This window comes from Triturus cristatus, chromosome 2_1, assembly GCF_964204655.1.
Source record: "Triturus cristatus chromosome 2_1, aTriCri1.1, whole genome shotgun sequence".
Classification (NCBI taxonomy): Eukaryota; Metazoa; Chordata; class Amphibia; order Caudata; family Salamandridae; genus Triturus; species Triturus cristatus.
The window spans coordinates 362938960-362957436 of record NC_140581.1 but is presented as its reverse complement, the minus strand read 5'-3'; the positions used below and the strand labels follow the sequence as shown (position 1 = coordinate 362957436).

Below are 18477 nucleotides of genomic sequence, written 5' to 3'. Positions count from 1 at the left end.
TGCTGCACACTAAGCTTGTTTACTTGCCGTAGCGGGTTGTGCAGATCCGTCAGTATAAATTATAAATTCGTACTGATCAAGAGGGAGAATTTCAGTAGGCAGAGGACATTCTTGTTCGTATTGCAGGTGTGCTTCTGTTTTCAAGTAAGGATCAAAAACATATTCAACATCAGTTGCAGCAAGAGAATTAACCGATTGTATCCATCTTGGATGTAAAGCTGTTTGCATTCGGAATGCTAGCTTTAGTAACTGCCTCTAAGGCTGGTACAGGGGTGATGACCATAATGTGTTTCCCCTGTGCTAGGGCTCTTTCTTTTGCCACAGCGGTTTGAACTGCTGTCAGAATTTTTTTTGTTGATATTAATTTCATTTCTGCTTGCGTATACAAATGTGATTTGTATGCAATTGGTACTTTTTCACCTTCGTTAAAAGTTAAGAAGGTGAATCCGCATTGACCCGGAATGATTTGGATTAGTAAGTTGCGTACGTTTACGCGTGTTTGCAAGTGTTTTGTTGCTAACATGTCTGTTTGAAGTGAACGCAGAATTTCTGTGTGTTCTTGTGTCCAAGTTGTGGCTTTGTAATCCGGTTCAATTAATTCGTAGAGAGGTTTAACCCTCTCTACGTAGTTTAGAATGTATGTTCTTCCAAAATTCAGGAAACCTAGAATCGACTAAGTTTTTCAGCGTTTTTGGAGGTTGGAGCAGCGCACATTTTTCTAAAAAGTTGGCTGCCAGGCTTTTGCCTTCACTGGAAAGTTCATATCCTAGGAAAAGGACATTGAGATGGGCATTTCTGGACTTTTTAAAGTTGAATTTGTAACCCTCAGAGGCGAAGCCCAATATAATGGTGTTCACCCTGTTCAAGTGTCTGTCCAGGTCATCGTCTGTCAGATATACATCATTGACATATGACAATGCCTCGTCATCATAAATTTGTAGTAACTCTTGCTGAAAATAACCCGGCCTGTTTTTAAACCCCTGTGGAAGTCGACAAAATTGACCCTGGGTCCCCATTATTGAGAAAGCGGTCAAATATCTACTTTCAGGTGCAATATTTTGACAAAAGAAACCATTTGAAATGTCTAATGTGTTTTTGTACTTTTTACGCACAATGTTTTTCATTAATGCTGTACTGTGCGCATTTTGCACTGCAAATGTTTTGCAGCAAGAGTTTAGGTGTCTGTAATCCAAAACTAGACGATATGTATTGTCTGGTTTGGAGACGGGAAACAAAGGATTGTTCATTGATGAGGTGCATGTTTCAATCACCCCCTGGTTTTCAAGTTGATCCAAGATCTCCCTGACTTGTTTTTTAGCTTTGTGCTTAACCGGGTACTGCCTTTGTGCAGTTGGTTGATTTTTTTAACTGGATTTTGTGGTGAGATGAGTCCTTATCCCATCCTACATGATTCTTATATAAAGCTGGGGCCTGGGCCACTGCCCATTTCCTGCCATAAGTATATTTTAAGTGTACTGGAACATCGTTGGAGAAGGCTGGCATAATAATGTCTTCGCCATGTGGGCACTCCCTGCCAAATTCTGGTGGCCAGTCTTGTTCTGCTAGAACATATATGCTATATGATAACCCTTTGAAAGTTGCTCCCAAAAGAGTGCTTTCACTTTTATTGGTATGTCTCCCTCCATCCGGAGTGTTATTTCATATAACCTATGCGGAGAACTAACCCTCCTGGTGTCTGTAGTTTCAACTTGAATGTTTTCATTCAGGTCCACTGTCTCCAGAAGCCCCTTCAGGGTCTGGCGAGCTACTGTAACTTCTGCTGCGCTGTCCAACATTGTCTGAGCCCATTCTCTGTTCTTGAGTTGTGTTCTCAGAATCCTCGGCATGTCTGATCTTCATACCTCCTACCTTCTTTTTGGAGAATTTAGGTTTTGGTTTGTTTTTCTGAACGTGTTGATCGTCTTTGGACTTCACGCGTTCTTCTTTGTTCTCTGACCGTCCTCTTCTTTCGGATGTCTGTGATGATATCTGAAAGGTACGAGAGGAATGTGTATCAGTATCTTGATACCTGTCAGGTTTTCTCAAATTATCCCTATTCCTGAGGTTGTACCTCCTTTCAGAAGGCTCCTTTTGAGGAGACATACCTCGGGATTGAGAATCTTTCTCTTTTGAATGTTGTTTGTTATTTTCCCACTTCTTTTTAGAGGAGATAGGGTTGTTTTTAGTAAAGGCCTATTCAAGACTTTCAGACAGTTGTGGTTTAACTGTGTAATTCTATTAAATTTTGTATCTGATTAAGTAATTCTACGTCTGACATTGCTTCAATGTCAGGATGAGGTGTGTGGCCGGCTAAAATCGGCCATGTTGCTCCTGGTTTCCCTAGTGGACTGAGCCTGGTAATGTGATTGTAATGTTTTAGGGCGCCTTTAAACCAGAGATCATGCTTCAGGTATGTGAGTGGAATTACAATATCCTCGAAAGGAATATATTCCTCAGGTGGTTCATCTTCTTTGTAGAAGTGAAACGTTTTAGTTACTGGATTTGATTCTGGGAATGCTATCCATGAATAGAATACCTCGGTCTGGTGAGATTCATGTGCCTCTATCACAAAAACTGCCCTACCACCTCTTGGTGTTAGGCCATGTTTTATAGGTTTTAGAGTGATGGCTCTCCTTAAATTTGGAGCGATGATTTTCGCATTTTCATCGGTTTCATCAAAACCTGTAAAATCAAAAGCTGTTGCAACTTCGTCGGGTGCAGCTCCACAAGTATCGGTGTTTGTGCCGTTTTCGGTCATTGTTTAATGAAAGTTTCAGAGCATGTTTCAAGGGAACAAAGATAAGGTGCACAATATTTTGGAACACTGTATCCTTTAACGTTGAACAAACCAAACAGCTAATACATAGGATTTTTGTCCTACTCCGCTATGGCGTATATTATCCCTACCCACTTCAGACGTCTTATGGAGTATTATGAGTAGGGGTCTCTGAGAAAAGCACGACTGAGTTACTTCAGTATCTAGCGTTAAATTAGTGCCTTACCAAACCGTTGGGCGCCATGTAGTGTAGTTCCTATATCCCTGATAGGCTCTGCGCATTGGAATATTATACACTATAGTTTTGACATAGTACTGAGGTCAGTATGTCTCTATCGAGTACATGAAACTTAATTACTTGTGTGTGCCAGCTAACTCAGAGGTCACTAGAAACTTCTCAAATATACAAGAAGGGATTAGTTTCTTACAACCGCGTAAACATGACAGCTTAGTTTCCCTTAAAGTCTGAACAATCTCAGAACCGTGGAAACAATAGATAACAGTTTCACTCAGTCAATCGTGCATGCTTCGTTTCTACAGAGTTGGATAGAAATAGAGAGACGGGCGTTTCAATAAAAAGGGGGTTTATTGAACAGTCTTATTTCTCATGCAAGAGATATGAACTGCTACAATCGTAAGACAGGATGAGAAGTACAATACGTTCAGAGTTAGCAGTAAGATAAAATAATACTGCAATAGCATGGTTTGTAGCTATGACATATATTCATAAAATACATACATAAATAACACAGGCTAAAATGTGAATATTCATTTGATGCTTCTAAATAGTTCTACCCCAGTGTACCTAACCTAAGTGTAGTACGAGGTAAGAAGTAGGTGCTGTTTTCTAGCTATAGTTTTAGTTTTTCCAAAAGTTGCTAAAAGTTTCTCTAAGTTCTAGTCTGCTCCATACCTTGGAATGTGTGAGGTTGGAATCTCTTTCCGGGACTCGATATCGAACACCCCGCAAGGGGAGTCAGAAACACTGGAGCTGGATTCTCTGCGAGGAGGATGACAGCGTCTGGTTAGTGCATCTGGCGGGAACTCGATCTCCTTACGAACTTGCTGTGGCAAAACGCAAGTAGGCAGTCGAATTGGACCGTACCGGAACCGTGGTTTGCCAGGGCAAGTGCAGGTATATTTTCTATGCCTAAATAAGGGCAATATGAATTGCACCTATATAAGGGCATAAATCGGGAAACCTGTATACGGAATCTAAATCTACACACAACAGAGTTGAATTCAATATGTGGCTATAACCTATGAAACAATCAAATTAAATGACAATGTAACCAATGGGCATGATGCTAAGGCAAAGGACTAAATCAGATGCACTGAAGAGGGATAGAGTATTCTTTTATTAATCTTTTGACTCTTTCAAATTATTTTTAATATTGTCTATTTATGTATTTGGAATTACCTAACATATTTATGTTTTATGTGTTGTTTATTTGTTGGACATTGTGATGATTTTTTTTATGCATTCAATAAACAATCTAAACATACTGCTACAGGGCAGTAACCATTTCAATATGGTCTAATGTGTGACCACTTGATGAGTAGGACTGAGCGCTAGAAGGTACCAAATTGATGCATGTTTATACAAACAGTTTTTTCCATGGGATGTGGGCGGATCCAATGTTGAGATGCTCTAAATAATTATTTATTGACAGGAGGATTAAATAAAAAGTTATCCAGTGTACAGCTGATTTATTATTTTTATTTGTACTTATACAAAGTTAGGTATGCCCTTCACAAATCTTCTGTGGAAAAAATGGCTTAATTACTTATTGTTTACGTTTTTCATTTGTACTGACAATTTGTTGGGAATGTATTGGAGTGATGCTTTCTTTGAGTGAGTGGTTACAATGAGCAATGTGATTTCTAACTATTTTTGTATAATTCCTCTAGGACCTTAACTTTTCAATAACTGCTCCCCTCCCCCACCAACCTTGTTAAAAAAAAAAACCAATCATTGGGCCCCCCAAAATGGCAACCCTATTTTAGCACAATACGTCTCTAAAACTAGCACCTCTAAACATATTTATTTTTGATAATCAAGTTTATTCGATTTTGAAGAGAACAAAAAGTACATTGGTAGCAAATCAGATGACAGAGACTCATAAGGCATTCATGGGATGAATATAACACCTGCTTATAGATAATCATATACAGGATGAACACGCACTCCTCACACCCGCAGTAAGTTGAACCATTTGCCCCAATTTTTGCCAAAGAGTTCGGGGCATCCCCGGGCTTCGAAGAGGGGCTCCTCTTGGGTGCCACACCAGTCCACTCCCCTCCTCCACCTCCGTATTGTAGGGGGTTTAGCTTGGGACCAAAGCGCCGTAATGTCACGTTTTGCTACCGCCACTGCCGTTCCCAGGAAGCACTTATCAGCCCGGGATCCATCAAGGCCGTCAAACACCCCCAGGAGCAGGCTAGGCGGGTCGTGAGGTACTTCCCACCCAAGAGTTTGTGTGAGCTCGAGTTCCACCCCTGCCCAGAATGGCACGAGGGCGGGACATTGCCACACCATGTGGTAAAAATCCACAGGAACCTGACTGCAGCGCGTGCAGAATGGGGAGGGTTGCAGGTGGGCGTTGTACAGGCGCGCTGGGGTGAGGTATGCCGCGTGGAGATAATAGAGTTGGACTAGACGCAGCTTGGAGGAGGTCGTCAATGTTTTGGGGGCCATAAGGGCATCCCTCCAATTCGCGTCCTCCAAGGGACCCAGCCACCCCTCCGAGCGGACACGAAGCGGGTCTAGGCCTAGGGGGGCCGTTGTTCACGAGGGAGAGATAGATGCGCGACACCCCCCCTCTACCTAGGTTCCCCATCATCACTTGGGCCTCCAGGGGGCTAAATTCTGGGAAGGATGTGGGGGATGGGACGTGAACTTGGAGGGCATGCCTCAGCTGTAAATATTTGTAGAATTGGGAGGAATGGAGGTAGTAACGGTGTTGTAGGTCTGCAAATGATCTGACATGGTGACATGGTCCCCCACCCAGACGTCTCCCAGTAGCGAGATCCCTATGAGATCCCATCTGCGAAAATCCTGGAGAGACGAGACCTCCGCCAGCCACGTCCCACTCCACAGAGGCGTCTGCCTGGTGAGTTTCCGGTCCCACTTTACGTGTCTTATTGCGGCTCGCCAGGCCACAAGCACCGCTCTGGTGACGGGGGAAAGAGCCTGCGGCACAGGACTCCCGTACAGGTAAGCTTGGAGCTGTGATAGGTCCAATGTCCTGAGTTCCACCCGGTACGCCAGGTCGGATCAGCCGCCCGCGAACCAATCGTGGCTCACGATAAGCCGTGTGGCCAGGTAGTAGAGGTGAAGGTTAGTTACCCTCATGCCCCTGTCATAGGGGGGTATGCAGCAGCGTGCCAGGGACATTCGCTACCTCTTTCCTCCCCACAAGAAGTGGGTAAGGACCCCATCCAGTTCCCGAAACCAACTACCTGGAAGATAAATGATAATGTTTTGTAATATGTACAGGAAGCGGGGGAGGACCATCATTTTAAAAAGGACACTCCTGCCAAGGGGGTTGAGAGGGAGAGATTGCCATTTCTTGAGGTTCGCTTTGGCCCTGGTGACTAGAGGGGTGATGTTCAAGGCCCATTTAAGCTCCGGGAGGAGGGCAGTCCACACCCCCAGGTACTTGAATGATTGCCTATGCAGGGGGATGGATGTTTGACAGTCGAAGCACGCCCGCGAGGGGTGCAGGGTGACCAGCGTGGATTTCGCAGAGTTGAGCCTGAGCCCGGAAATCTGTTCAAAGGCAGAGAGGGCGTCCAGGCATCTCGGGCCGGAGCTCTCGGGATCTGCCAGGAAGAGGAGGACGTCATCAGCGTATAAGGCACTCTTGTCGATCTGGTTCAGATCCCAGGCCCAACCCCGGATGAGGGGATCTTGGCAGATGAGGGAAGCCAGGGGTTCCATTGCTAATGCAAATAGAAGCGGTAAGAGCGGGCAGCCCTGGCGAGTGCCCCTCTGGATAGGAAATGTCTCAGAGAACACACTGTTGATAAGGACCCTGGCCTTGGGAGTAGAATAGAGGACCCGGATGAGGCGTCGGAACGCGGGGCCGAGACCCATCCTCTCCAACACATCCTCGAGGTAACCCCAATCAACCGTATCAAAGGCTTTCTCAAAATCTAAGAACAGCAAAGCCAGATACGGGGTGAGGTGGTGGCGATTTGCCAGAACAAGATGGTGGCGGCTTATGCAATGTCGGGTGCCCCGGGCAGGCACGAAGCCACATTGATCAGGGTGGACCAGCGTTTGCAAGTGGGGCCGGAGTCGTTGTGCCACCACCGTGGCAAAGAGTTTGACCTCGGTATTAATAAGGGAGATGGGGCAGTAGTCTGCACAGGCAAGGGAGGGCGGCTGTGTCTTCGGGAGGACTACAATAGTGGCCACATCCGTCTCGTGCGGGAAGGACCCTTTATCTATTACGTAATTAAACAACTCCACCAAGTGCGGGACCAATGTGTCCCGATAGGTCGCGTAATATTCTTGGGGATAACCGTTTGCCGTAAGCGTTTTGCCGGAGCGCAACAATGAGATAGCCCCGTGTATCTCTTCTGTGGTGAAAGGAAGGTCTAGAGTCTCTGACTCCATCTGGGAAAGGCAGGGCAGCTGAGTCCCAGCTTCGACCAATAAGGTCGCCAGGGAAGACCGAGGGTTCAGGCTGCGTAGAGGGCCGCATAATAGCCGGCGAATGATCGAGCGATGGCTTGGGTAGTGACGTGGTGGGCTCCGTCCTCGCCCCGAATCTCGGGGAATTATATGATTGGCCTTGGGATAGGACACTAAGTTATGTAACAGTTTGCCATTTTGATCGCCCCAGCCATACACGCGCGCCACAGAGGAGCGCCAGAGCATTTTAACGAACTCCAGCGAGATCTGGCAAATCTCTTCTCGGATCAGTGTGAGTTGCCGAGCGAAGCCATTGTCCTCATTGGTATCTTGGACGCCTTCCAGCTGTGCCGCCTGGGCCTCCTGCTGTGTAAGCCGGGCGGATTGTTCCATATATTTCGTGTGGACCAGACCTCTACCCACCCCTCGTATCACAGCCTTGCCGGCCTCCCATAGGGTTCCTGGCGAGGAGACTGAGCCCGCGTTGGTGGAGAAGTAATGTTTCAGTTCCTGCCCGAGGGACTCGACAAAGTTTGCATCCTGCAGAAACCAGGCGTTCATCCGCCATGCTGTACGGAAACCGTTAGGAGGGTTCCCGAGACGGGGGAGTGATCTGAGATGCCCCTGGGTAGGATTGTGGCCCCGGACATCAAATGACAGTCTGTGGCGGTTAACAGGAATAGGTCAATACGAGAGTGAGTGTGGTGGGCTGCTGAAGTGTGTGTACTATTCCTTGTGGGAGTTCCACACTCTCCAGGCGTCGCAGAGACCCAGGGCTGAGGACCAGTCAGGCAGTCGCTTTGCAGATGTTATGAGGGAAGCCGATGGAACGCCGGTCGTGTCGCGCGATGGTTGCAGGACCGCGTTAAAGTCACCCCCAACAACCGTCAGACCCTGTGGAAAGGAGGTGAGAACCAGCGTAAGGTGGTGAAGGGCAGAGGCCATGGCAGCGGGGGGAATGTATGTACACAGAAGGTTGAGGGGGTGTCTTTCGATCGTGCCCGTCAGGGCCACGTAGCGGCCCTGTATGTCTGTTTCGGCCTGTGTCAGGGTGAAGGGAAGCTCCTTCCAGAGTAGTATGGCCACCCCTCGGGATCCCCGCGCAAAATCAGAGTGCCAAACCCTGTCAAACCCATATTGGGCGAGGAAGTTACATTGTGAGCCCAGGAGGTGTGTTTCTTGCAAGAGCAGAATATCTGGCGCGTGTCGCTGGGCGCTACGAAGAACAGCTGTACGTTTGATCCGGTCCAGTAGACAGTTAACGTTCCAGAAGAGGATGTGAAGGGCCTTATGTAAAGTAGACTCCATCCTGCTGGGTAGTGTGTGAGAGAGGGGACACAAGCGTGGGTAAGCCCGGGTCCCAAGAGAGACAATGAGCCGTACCCGGGGCCCCCGGGCAGAGGGTGCACGATCTGGTGAGTCCTGTGTCGTCATCAAAGGCATGTGTGGCTACCAATAGAAACAGGAAACAGCGGCCCGTGGGCGGCTAACAACAACAAACATTTGGGAGACAACGGTCTTCCCCCCCCACTCCCTCTCCCCTCAACTCCCCCCCACCCTACACTTCTGAAAATGAAGCATCTGTCGCCCTGAGAAGGAAAAACAATTCAAAACCTCAACCCCACAATCGGACTAGGTGCTAAGCTAAAATGGTTGGCGGAACATGAACATGGCAGAGATGGACCCCCCTCCATGTGTTCGGATAAAGATTCGTCAACTGCTGCAGTTACACATAGGACAGTCATACATCAGGAACTGCAAGTAAGTCCAGGGAGTTAAGTAGGAAGTAAGTCACAGAGCATGGAGATGCCCTGATGTCTGGTCACTTCCCCCATCGGACCGATACAGTTGGGACTAATATGCTACAAGGACTGCCAGTGGGTCCAGAGACTGAGTTAAAGGACAGATCCCAACACCGGTAGATGTACTAAAGACGGATTGCCTCCAATTTAGGGATTAAGAGAGCAGTCTTGCTGTGTGAGCTTTGAGAGATGAAATGGGAAGTGTCCGATACCGGCCTCTTTCAAGAGTCTTCATCGTCACCGGATCCGTGGAGCGCCGGGCTCCTAGACAGGTCGGACACGGCCTGACGTAGGGATTCCGGGGGGCCTGGATTACCGCTCAAGTAAATCAGCGAGGTGGTCGGGCCGGGGGTGCCGGATACCCGAGTCGAAGCCCAGGTGGGAGGGCGCCGGGACGGTGCACCTGGTGATTGGGATGCCTCCCCCCGATGGTCGTTTTTCTTGCGGGACCTAGTCCGGCGTCTCTGAGGCTTAGGCAGAGTCGGGAGTGGCTGCGAGGGGGCTAGATGCACAGGGGAAGAGGCCAGCCGATTCATGAGGGGCTGCTCCTCGGTGAGCCAAGTCCATGCTGCCTGAGGGCTATCAAAGAAGACTGTTTTGTTTTGGAAGATAACCTGGAGCCGGGCCGGGAAAAGAAGGCCGTAGCGGAGACCCATGTTACGGAGCTTCTGTTTAACCTCATTGTATGTTCGTCTTTGGGCCTGCACCTCCCTGGTGTAATCTGGAAAGACCATGATCCTAGTGTTCTGAAACCACAACGGGCCCTGTGCCCTGGTCGCCCCGAGGATGGCGTCTGTCCTGGAAATTAAGAACCCTCAGGATTATGGGTCGGGCAGGGGCTCCGGGCGGAGGCTTGGGAGCCAAGGAGCGGTGAGTCCGTTCAACGGAGAACCAGGGTGAGAGGGAGTCTTTAGGCATCCAGGAGCGCACCCAGGTTTCCACAAATGTGTCAGCGCGACCCTGCTCCACTCCCTCAGGGAAAACCTGCAAGGCGTAAGTTGTTTCACCATGACCTGTTTTCGGCACCCTCAGCCCTTCGGTGGAGCTCCGAGGTCTGGGTCTGGAGACGCGCCACCTGGGTCTTAAGTTGGTCAATGGCGTCCTCCGCCTCTGCCTCTTTGACTCGAGCCGTCGCGTTGCACAGGTCCTGGCGAATGAGAGCCATATCGACCCTTACTTCTCCGATCTTGTTTTCGACCGATGTTTGCGACGCGCCTATCGCTTGAAGGATGGTGGTGATCTCGCTGCCAGTGGTGCCAGGCCCGTTGGGCGCCCCACCGCCAGGGTCCCGGTCCGACGTGGTGAATTGATCCATTTTTGTTTGGGTTTGAGGAGCCGGAGTCTGCAGGGTGCAGTTTCTGCCCATGGCCACCAGGGCAGGATCCGACCAACACAGGCAGGGCGAGCAATGTTCCCGCAGAGGAGGAGGGGGAACCGTCTGCACCCAGACCATCGATACTCCGGTCCGGGCGCCCGAGACCTTCCCCCACAGGCCCAAGGAAGGCTCGGTGACCCAATCTCAACGGCATGATCTGGCGAAATACTCCAGCGGAGGGCGGCCGTCCCAACCCAGGCGACAGCCACGGCCACAAACTCCAAGTCCAGTCCCCCAAGTCAGGCCGAAGCGGCCTCACCCCTAGGAGAGCAGTTTAGAGGGTTGGATCGGACAAAGGCCCAGGGGGAGCCGAGGACCGTGGTCCAGAGCAGAAGGGCCCCTTTCGATTCCACCAGCTGAGAGATACTCGCAGCCCTGGGCCCCAGATGAACCGGCAGCGTTGGATGCGTCGGTGCTCCCGCAGCGCGAGAAAGCAGACTCTGGGCAGCCCAGTCGATCGCAAAAGGGGAAGCTACCCCCCAGTCAGGAGATAAGTCGGTGGCCGGCCATGATGGTAGACTGAAGGAGCCGGCCCAGGGCTGCAGGGAGGCTGGAAGCGCAGGGTGACAATGGAGGTATGGGGGGGCGAGGACACCAGGTCACCCCTCTGCCCCGCCACCCGACGTAGTGGCCGATCCCCAATCCCCAGCCCCACTCACCAGGGACACCCACGGCGCAATCAGCCCCGGGGGGCTCGACTGGGGCTCCCGGCTGGGTCCAGGGCATACTCGCCGCAACCCGCTCCGGTAGCCGAAGTCCATGCACCACCAGGTCGCCGGGCCTCATCAGCGGCAAGCGGACGTGGGGGCGCAACAAGCGGAGGATCAGCAGCGAAGGCCGAGCCACAGCCCGCCGCCCCCCGCCGGCCAAAAGTCTTCCCCGGGCCAAGACCAGGCCCGGCGTCAGCATTGCAGCAGTCAGGGGGTTTGGCCCCTCAGGGCATTGGCAGCAGGCATGTGTGGGTCCTCCTGGCAGGCGTCAGCAGGCCCCCACTCCTCGCAATCCAATCATTAGCGGAATGGGGGGGGGGAGGAGTGCGCCGAGAGAAAGCAGCAAAGAAGGCCGGACCAACGCCCACTGTCCCCCGCAGTTCAGGAATCCTCCATGGGCCAAGACCAGGCCCGGCGTCCCGGGAGCAATGCAGGGAGGTGTGGGGGTGAGGGGGCGAACCCCTTAGGGCATCGGCAGCAGAGCCTGCGTGAATCGCAGCGGGAGTCGGCAGGCCGAGGCACAGTCACGAGGTAGGGAAAAAAGGCAAATCTCACCCGGCAGCGCTCAGAGGGCCGGCAGGGCCGGCTCCAGGCACGATAGGGAATCCGCAACAATCCTCCCCCTGTGCCGCTGCCCGACAATGGCAGCCGAGTTCCCTCTTGCCCCCGGCACCACGACTCACTGCACGCTGTCAGTGATGGGCTGGCTACAAGTCCAGGCCCCCCTCGAGCTCCAGGTAGGTGCAGCCGCTACCCTCGCCACTGGAAGGGCCCCGTTGGAGGAGGAATCAGCGGCACCCAGGCCCCTCAGCGCCGGAGCGGGCCGCCAGCGGAGCTGTCATTTTGTGCACTCGGCGGCCGGCAGGGTTGAAACTGGCCGATGGAGGCTCTATTCTTATGGAAAAATATACCGGGGCTCAGCAAGAGGTGTAGAGAGTCTCTGGCAGCAATGAACAGGGGCAGATGGCAGCAGTCAGCGGCGGATGCACGGTGGATGACGAAGGGGGTCCGGAGCACTCTGAGTGCGACTGTCATCTTGACACTTCGGCCTCTAAACATATTTAACAGTTCAAACTCTGCAATTAGGTTTAGTTGTTCCTTTTAAAAATTCAGTCAAACACACAATTGTTAGCTTCCTATAGGCAGCCACAGTCTGATCCTTTATCAGAAATTGGGGAATTTGAGGAGATGTTACTGATGGTCCATTAGAGAGCAGCGCACTCACCTATTGTGTTTTTCCCCTAAAAACACAACATTATTCCCTGAATGATGCTCCTCTTGGATACTGCCTGCCTCTCCCCCCCCCCCCCCCCCCCCCCACCTCTACACTAGGGATTTGTGACCAAGTCGCATGTTAAGAATGTTAAGAGATTGCTGCAGCCGTCTTCAGTCGTCTTGGGATTTGTAGCAAGAACACAAACAACGTTGTCAATTTGAGGCAATGGTTTGTAATTGCTATGATATGGGCACGGTTCCATGTATTATGTTTTAACTCCTTTCAACAAAAAAATTAATTAAATGATGAAACTGTTGCTTGACTGTAAAATGGCAAAGTAAATGTGTCCAGTACCCCCATTATTGCAGTGCAAATTATGAACTCTCATGATGTTTTCTTTAAGATCTTTTCCCAGGTCTGACATTTCAGTGCTTTCCTCCTTCTAGAGTGCTGCAGGAAAAAAAACTGATAGTGAGGAAAAAGAACAAAATGCTGTAGAAGAAGAAGGTGCTGTAGAAAAGGAGGACGATGTGGTGAAGGATTGGATTTTGCGCTATGTGGAACAAGACCAAGAAAGTGATGAAGATAAAAAACTGTCTGTCGAGGAGGAGAAGTTCGACCCTGTAAGTTTCTAAATCGAATTTCGTAAGGAGACTGTTCTTTAACATTTTCTCCTCTTCACAGAATGATCCATCTGCAGTGCATGGTCTCATCATGTAGAAAGCACTTACTTGGGGTGTGCTTTATGAGTTGGCACTATCCAGCGGTAACGACGTCACCCCACTTTCACGATTTTGTGTTAATTGGAAAATTTTCCAGTAACACATTTCTGCATCTGTTTCTGCGTTTTATGCCTACTGAAGGAAATGTGTCGTTACCAGTTTACCACACACTTTTGGAGTGAAATTAGAAACGCGTGTAAAGATGGAGATCTTTTGATTGCCAATTGGCCGATGTCTTGCATGCAGCTGTGACGACAGCTGCATGAGTCAGATGGGACAAATAGCAATCTACCCAATGTCCACAAAGCTTTGAATGGGCTGTTCTCCAGAAAGTGGTGTGTAAGTTATGGTATGATATAAACAGGACGTTTTATATTTAGAAATTATTGATGCAAAGACCTTAAGTCTCACTCATTGCCAGTGAGACTCTCACATTTGGTGGTCATGTTGAGCTCTCACAACAGGTTACATTTATCATCTTGTAAGAAAGGCTTGATTTTGAGCTCTGCTGTCTGCAGACCTGCTCCTGGGAACTGAAAAGAAAACAGGAGACCGTTCTACCACACTGGAAACCACGCACCATTACGTTTGAAAGCCCTGAGCATTTGTTAGTGGATTTTTGTGGTCTTCTTATTAGTTGAATAATTATATTTGTTATTTTTTTAATTATTTTGCTTGTCTTGTTTTATCATTGATGTTGACGTTTGTGTGACATCACCTCCTTTGATATCGACTACACTGATTCGATATCTCACTCCTACGAATTCTCAAAATTGGAGCGTTCTCGGAGTGCTGGGGCATTGTTGAACTAACACGCTGATGTGTTTTGGCCTTTTAGATAATATGCATGTGCCAGTAGGAGTAGGGACCTCTAGTAGCGCTTTGAGGAATTGCCAGGGTCTACCAGTGTCCGAAGTGCTGGTCTGACTGGTCAGAGTATGTGGGCCTGTGTCTTGACTTTATGTGGTCCTGTTTTATGACTTGATGGTTCAGTGTTTGTTTATTTCCCTTATATTATAAAAACATTGCCTGCATCAAGCACAAATGCATGCAGTCTCCCATGCCATGCAAAACACATGTACAGCATGTATTTACAAGCTCAAAACAGCTTACCTTCAAATGTGGGGCACTTCTTTGACTATCTGCTTAATTAACGGGGGGCACATTTACTTTGGTGCCTTGCCCTATTTTCTGTCCCAGTCGAACCCTTGGCGCTGCACTACTGCATTCATAATTGGTGCAGTTGATATCGACTTGAGTTTGATTTTCCATAGGATCCTTGTTGCATTTTTTACTGATGGTGGTTTTGTTCTCACTGCCAACTTTGTCCCTGCCTGTCAGTTGTCATTCTTTTAAAAAAGAAAATGTTTCTTTTGTTTAAAAAAAATATATGACAAAAGAGGCATGAACATGTGCCAACAACAAGAAAGTAAACAGTTCAGAAAGGCAGCAGTTCAGTGACAGTCATCACATATGTTGTAGATGATGGCTGGGGAGCAACCAGACAAGCAATTACAATGAGACAGTTACATATAAGTGCATCTTGCTAAACATTAGTCCTAAACAGATAGAGCCTCATTTCCTTCCTTCATCAGCTCAAGATCATAATATTTTATCCAGCTGCCCCAGATCTTATAGAATTTATGCGGGCATCCCCTGCTTTTATAAGTCACTCTTTCTGCTGCCGTGTATAAATTCATCCCCACCTTGCACTCTGGCAGGAACGGTGTCTCAGAGGAGCCCCAATGCTTTTCCACTTTCCTCTTTTCCACCACCAGGGCTAGGTTACAGAAGAGCAGCTTTGCACGCTTGACATCCACAGTGGTGGGTTTACCAAGAAGGACATCTATGGTTCAAAAGGCAGGGATGCCCTTACACTCTTAACCAGCTCATGCAGTATCTTTTGCCAATTTGGTTGTATGGCTGGGCAGGTCTAAAGGGTATGGAAGAAGTCCATTCTATGCCCCCTACATCGCAATCAGTCTGGGGATGCTGCTGTACCTTTCCTATGCAGGCATGCCCGATCGTAGTAGGCCTGGTGGAGTATTTGGAATGAATGAGCCTCAGCCTGGATTTAATTGCCACCTTACTCGGGTGCATCAATGCTGCTTCCCAATCTAAGTCATCCCATTCCCTCACTTCAGTTTCCCACTAGTCTCTCAATTTCTTCAGGGTATCTGACCTCCAAGGGCGCATATTCCAGGAGATCTGCTTTAACCGCCTCTTGCCCCAAGTTGTAGGTATCTAAAGTATTGTGTGTCATGGAGTTGGTAATCTCACTGAAGGGTTTGGAAGGAGATAAGACCACCCCCAAGAAGCAAAGCCCCTCAGTTTTCCAAGCTCCTTAAATCTCTGCCCATCATATATATCTATTTGTCTTGAACCATCCCTCAATCTTCTCTTGACTTGTAGGCTGGAGCCACCCCGTCCCCTCTACCCCTGTAAAGATAATGTTGAAAGGCCCAGTGTGGAATTGGGGTTTCTCTAGCGCATAGGTGGGGCGGTCACCAGTCATATAGCCCCAGTCATTGAGAACAATCAGATGGGTAGCCCAATAGTAAGCTCTAATATCTGGGATGGTGATACCACCATTATACTGATTGCGCTGTAATGTCCTAAGGACCACCCTGGGATGCTTGTTATTCGATAACAATTTCCTAACCTATTGTCAATTTTGGCGAGTATCTCGTAGGCGATCTTACAGTAGGTGCTGTGCAGAATATATAGTAATTTCGGGAAGGTGACCATTTTAAACATGGCTACTCTGCGCAGTAGTGTTAAGGGTAGTGCCTTCCAACAGTCTGCGTCTGCATGGAATTCCACCTGTACCCTCTTTAGATTAGTCCAAAACACCTCTCTAGGTTTGGTGTTACATAAATCCCAAAGTATTGAAATCCTTCCCTACCTGTTCGCAGTGTCCTGAGTAGGGCTGACAGGTTTAGGTATCCACCTTTGGGGATAAAACCGATTGATCCCAGTTTATGGTGTATCGTGAGTGGTCACCATATCTTTCAAAGACTTGTAATACCGTAGGGATCGTCTCTTCTGGCCGAGTGAGGTATAAGGGGATGTCATCTGCATATATCGAGATGTTTTTGTCCTGGATCGTAGACCCGGCGATGCGGAAGCCTTTAATATTTGCATGGTCACGGACTACACAGGGCAGTGGTTCCAGAATGAGGAGGAACAGGAGGGGATACAAAGGGCACTCCTGACGGGTTCCCCTCCCAATGGGAAACTCAGTGGATAGAACTCCATTAACCCGTACTGTCAGTTTTTATTTTTCAGCCCATGGTCACTCAACCTATTGTTTGCTCATTTGTTTTATGTTTTTAAGTGTCTGTAAGTAAAGTGCCAATCATCAATAATCTTTTATTTCTATCACTGTCTCAAAGGGTTATACCATGTTCTTATGCTTTTTAAGACCAGGGGTTGTACTGTGGAAGCGTCCTGCAGGTGCAACTTGCATTTGCACCTATTTTCTGTGCCTCCAATTTTTTCCGAGTTAGAGGAGGGGCTACAGGTGCTAGTGCAGTCTTTTCTGTAATAGGGATAATATGCTGACACAGATTTTAAGCCTGCGTGATCTAAAAGGAGTGTTTCCCCCATTTGCATGAGGACTTAACCCAGGCAAATGAAGGAAAGCCTGTGCCCAGCACAATGCTGCTGATGGGAGGTCAGGCGATAACAGCTTCAGGAGGCGTATTGACTATAATTCAAATAGGAAGTAGTGCACAATGGAAATCTCTCCCACAGATGTGACAGACGACTAGGCTACTATTAAATACACGGAGGTATAGATTATGACTAAATTCTCATTTACTGAAACTCTGGCAGCAAAGAAAAACAAGTGAATCACCTGATATGGATGAAAAACCTTCACAAGCATATATAAACAGAATATCAGCAGTGCAGTCTTGGTGTGACCTCATAATACATTACCTAATCATAGCATACTGTGAAGCATAACTTCATCTGAAGAACAGCAAAAGCCCTCTTTTTTTATCAGAATAACAACTTTGTAAACGTAAATGAAGAAAAAGTAAAACTGCCGAAAGTCGAAATTCTTCCTCCTTGAAAGGTCTGAAGTTGTTCAACTAAAAGCCATAAATCAACATTGTTCATTAAAGTAAAAACATTGATTGGATCACCTTTCCAAAGCCAAAGAGCATAAAGCTCCATTCAAACTACTGGAGAGAAATTCAGTATTATATTTGGAGGACAGAAAGGGCTGGGATTATTTTCAACTCTGTCTTTAATAGTTTTCATACCTCCTGTCACGTTAGTGTGCAAAATGTCCATTCTAGTACAAGACCGGAGGCTCGATTATGAAACTTTGAATCTTGCTCAATCAATCTGCTGCTTTCAAGATACTCTAGAGATCCAAAGAAAAGATAAGCCGTGACGCCATGGCTTCTCATGTTGAGGGAGCATCAAAAAGGGAAACGTTGATGCCCGCCTCAGCCATGATCGATCTGACTCATCTTGCCAGAGTCAAAGGAGAGACTGAAGCATAAGGGTATTAAAAGAAACTAGAAGTTGTGAATCTGAAGGATAACAAAAAGCAGACTTTTGGCATTCATAGGAACAAAAACATTTAACTACACTCAAATTATTTTAGAATCTGGGAATGCTGGATAAAAAAAACAGAAGTAGGCAAAGGTTCGGTGCATCTAGTAATAAAAAAAAAATAACATTGTGGGGGAAAAGATTTGTTATGCACCCCAAATGCTCCGACACCAGAAACCGTTTTGATTGCTATAAGAGAGAGTAACCTAGTCAGTTAGGCTGATAACTGTTTTAAAGAAAGATAATTATTGTCAGGCCATGACAAGAGTAAATCTAATACCAACTTCATATCCCATACAGAAGAATATTTTGGCTTTGGAGGAAGCTTCAGACAAATTGACTTAAAGGCCCTGCAGACAAAGAAATGTTTTCCATTTGCTTCCCCTTTAACCATTATATGATCAGATATATAATAATTAACTCTTTTATAGGCTCTATCCATTGTGAATAAGGATAAAAGGAAATATACTACATCTACTGTTAAGCCAGATATGGGATCTGTTGTTCCACGAACCAGCCAACTGAGACTGACCAGACATATTTGTGACTTGATCTAGTTGAAGGAGCCCAGGGAACATTGACAACTGACAATACTGCCTGTGAAAGTCCCAGGACATGGCAAGACAACTTGAAATCCTCCAGGCAAGTAGATATAGTTGTCCTTG

The 18477-nt window shown here is 47.9% G+C and overlaps 1 protein-coding gene across 1 annotated transcript in view; it reads left to right on the top strand.

The window, feature by feature from the left end:
- Positions 1–18477, top strand: part of DHX29 (DExH-box helicase 29) — a 1004292-nt gene that overhangs the window by 376774 nt on the left and 609041 nt on the right. Inside the window, exon 6 of the mRNA XM_085631302.1 lies at positions 12968–13144. Within this exon, the coding sequence (XP_085487428.1) occupies positions 12968–13144 (177 nt within the window). The remainder of the gene's footprint in view (positions 1–12967; positions 13145–18477) is intronic.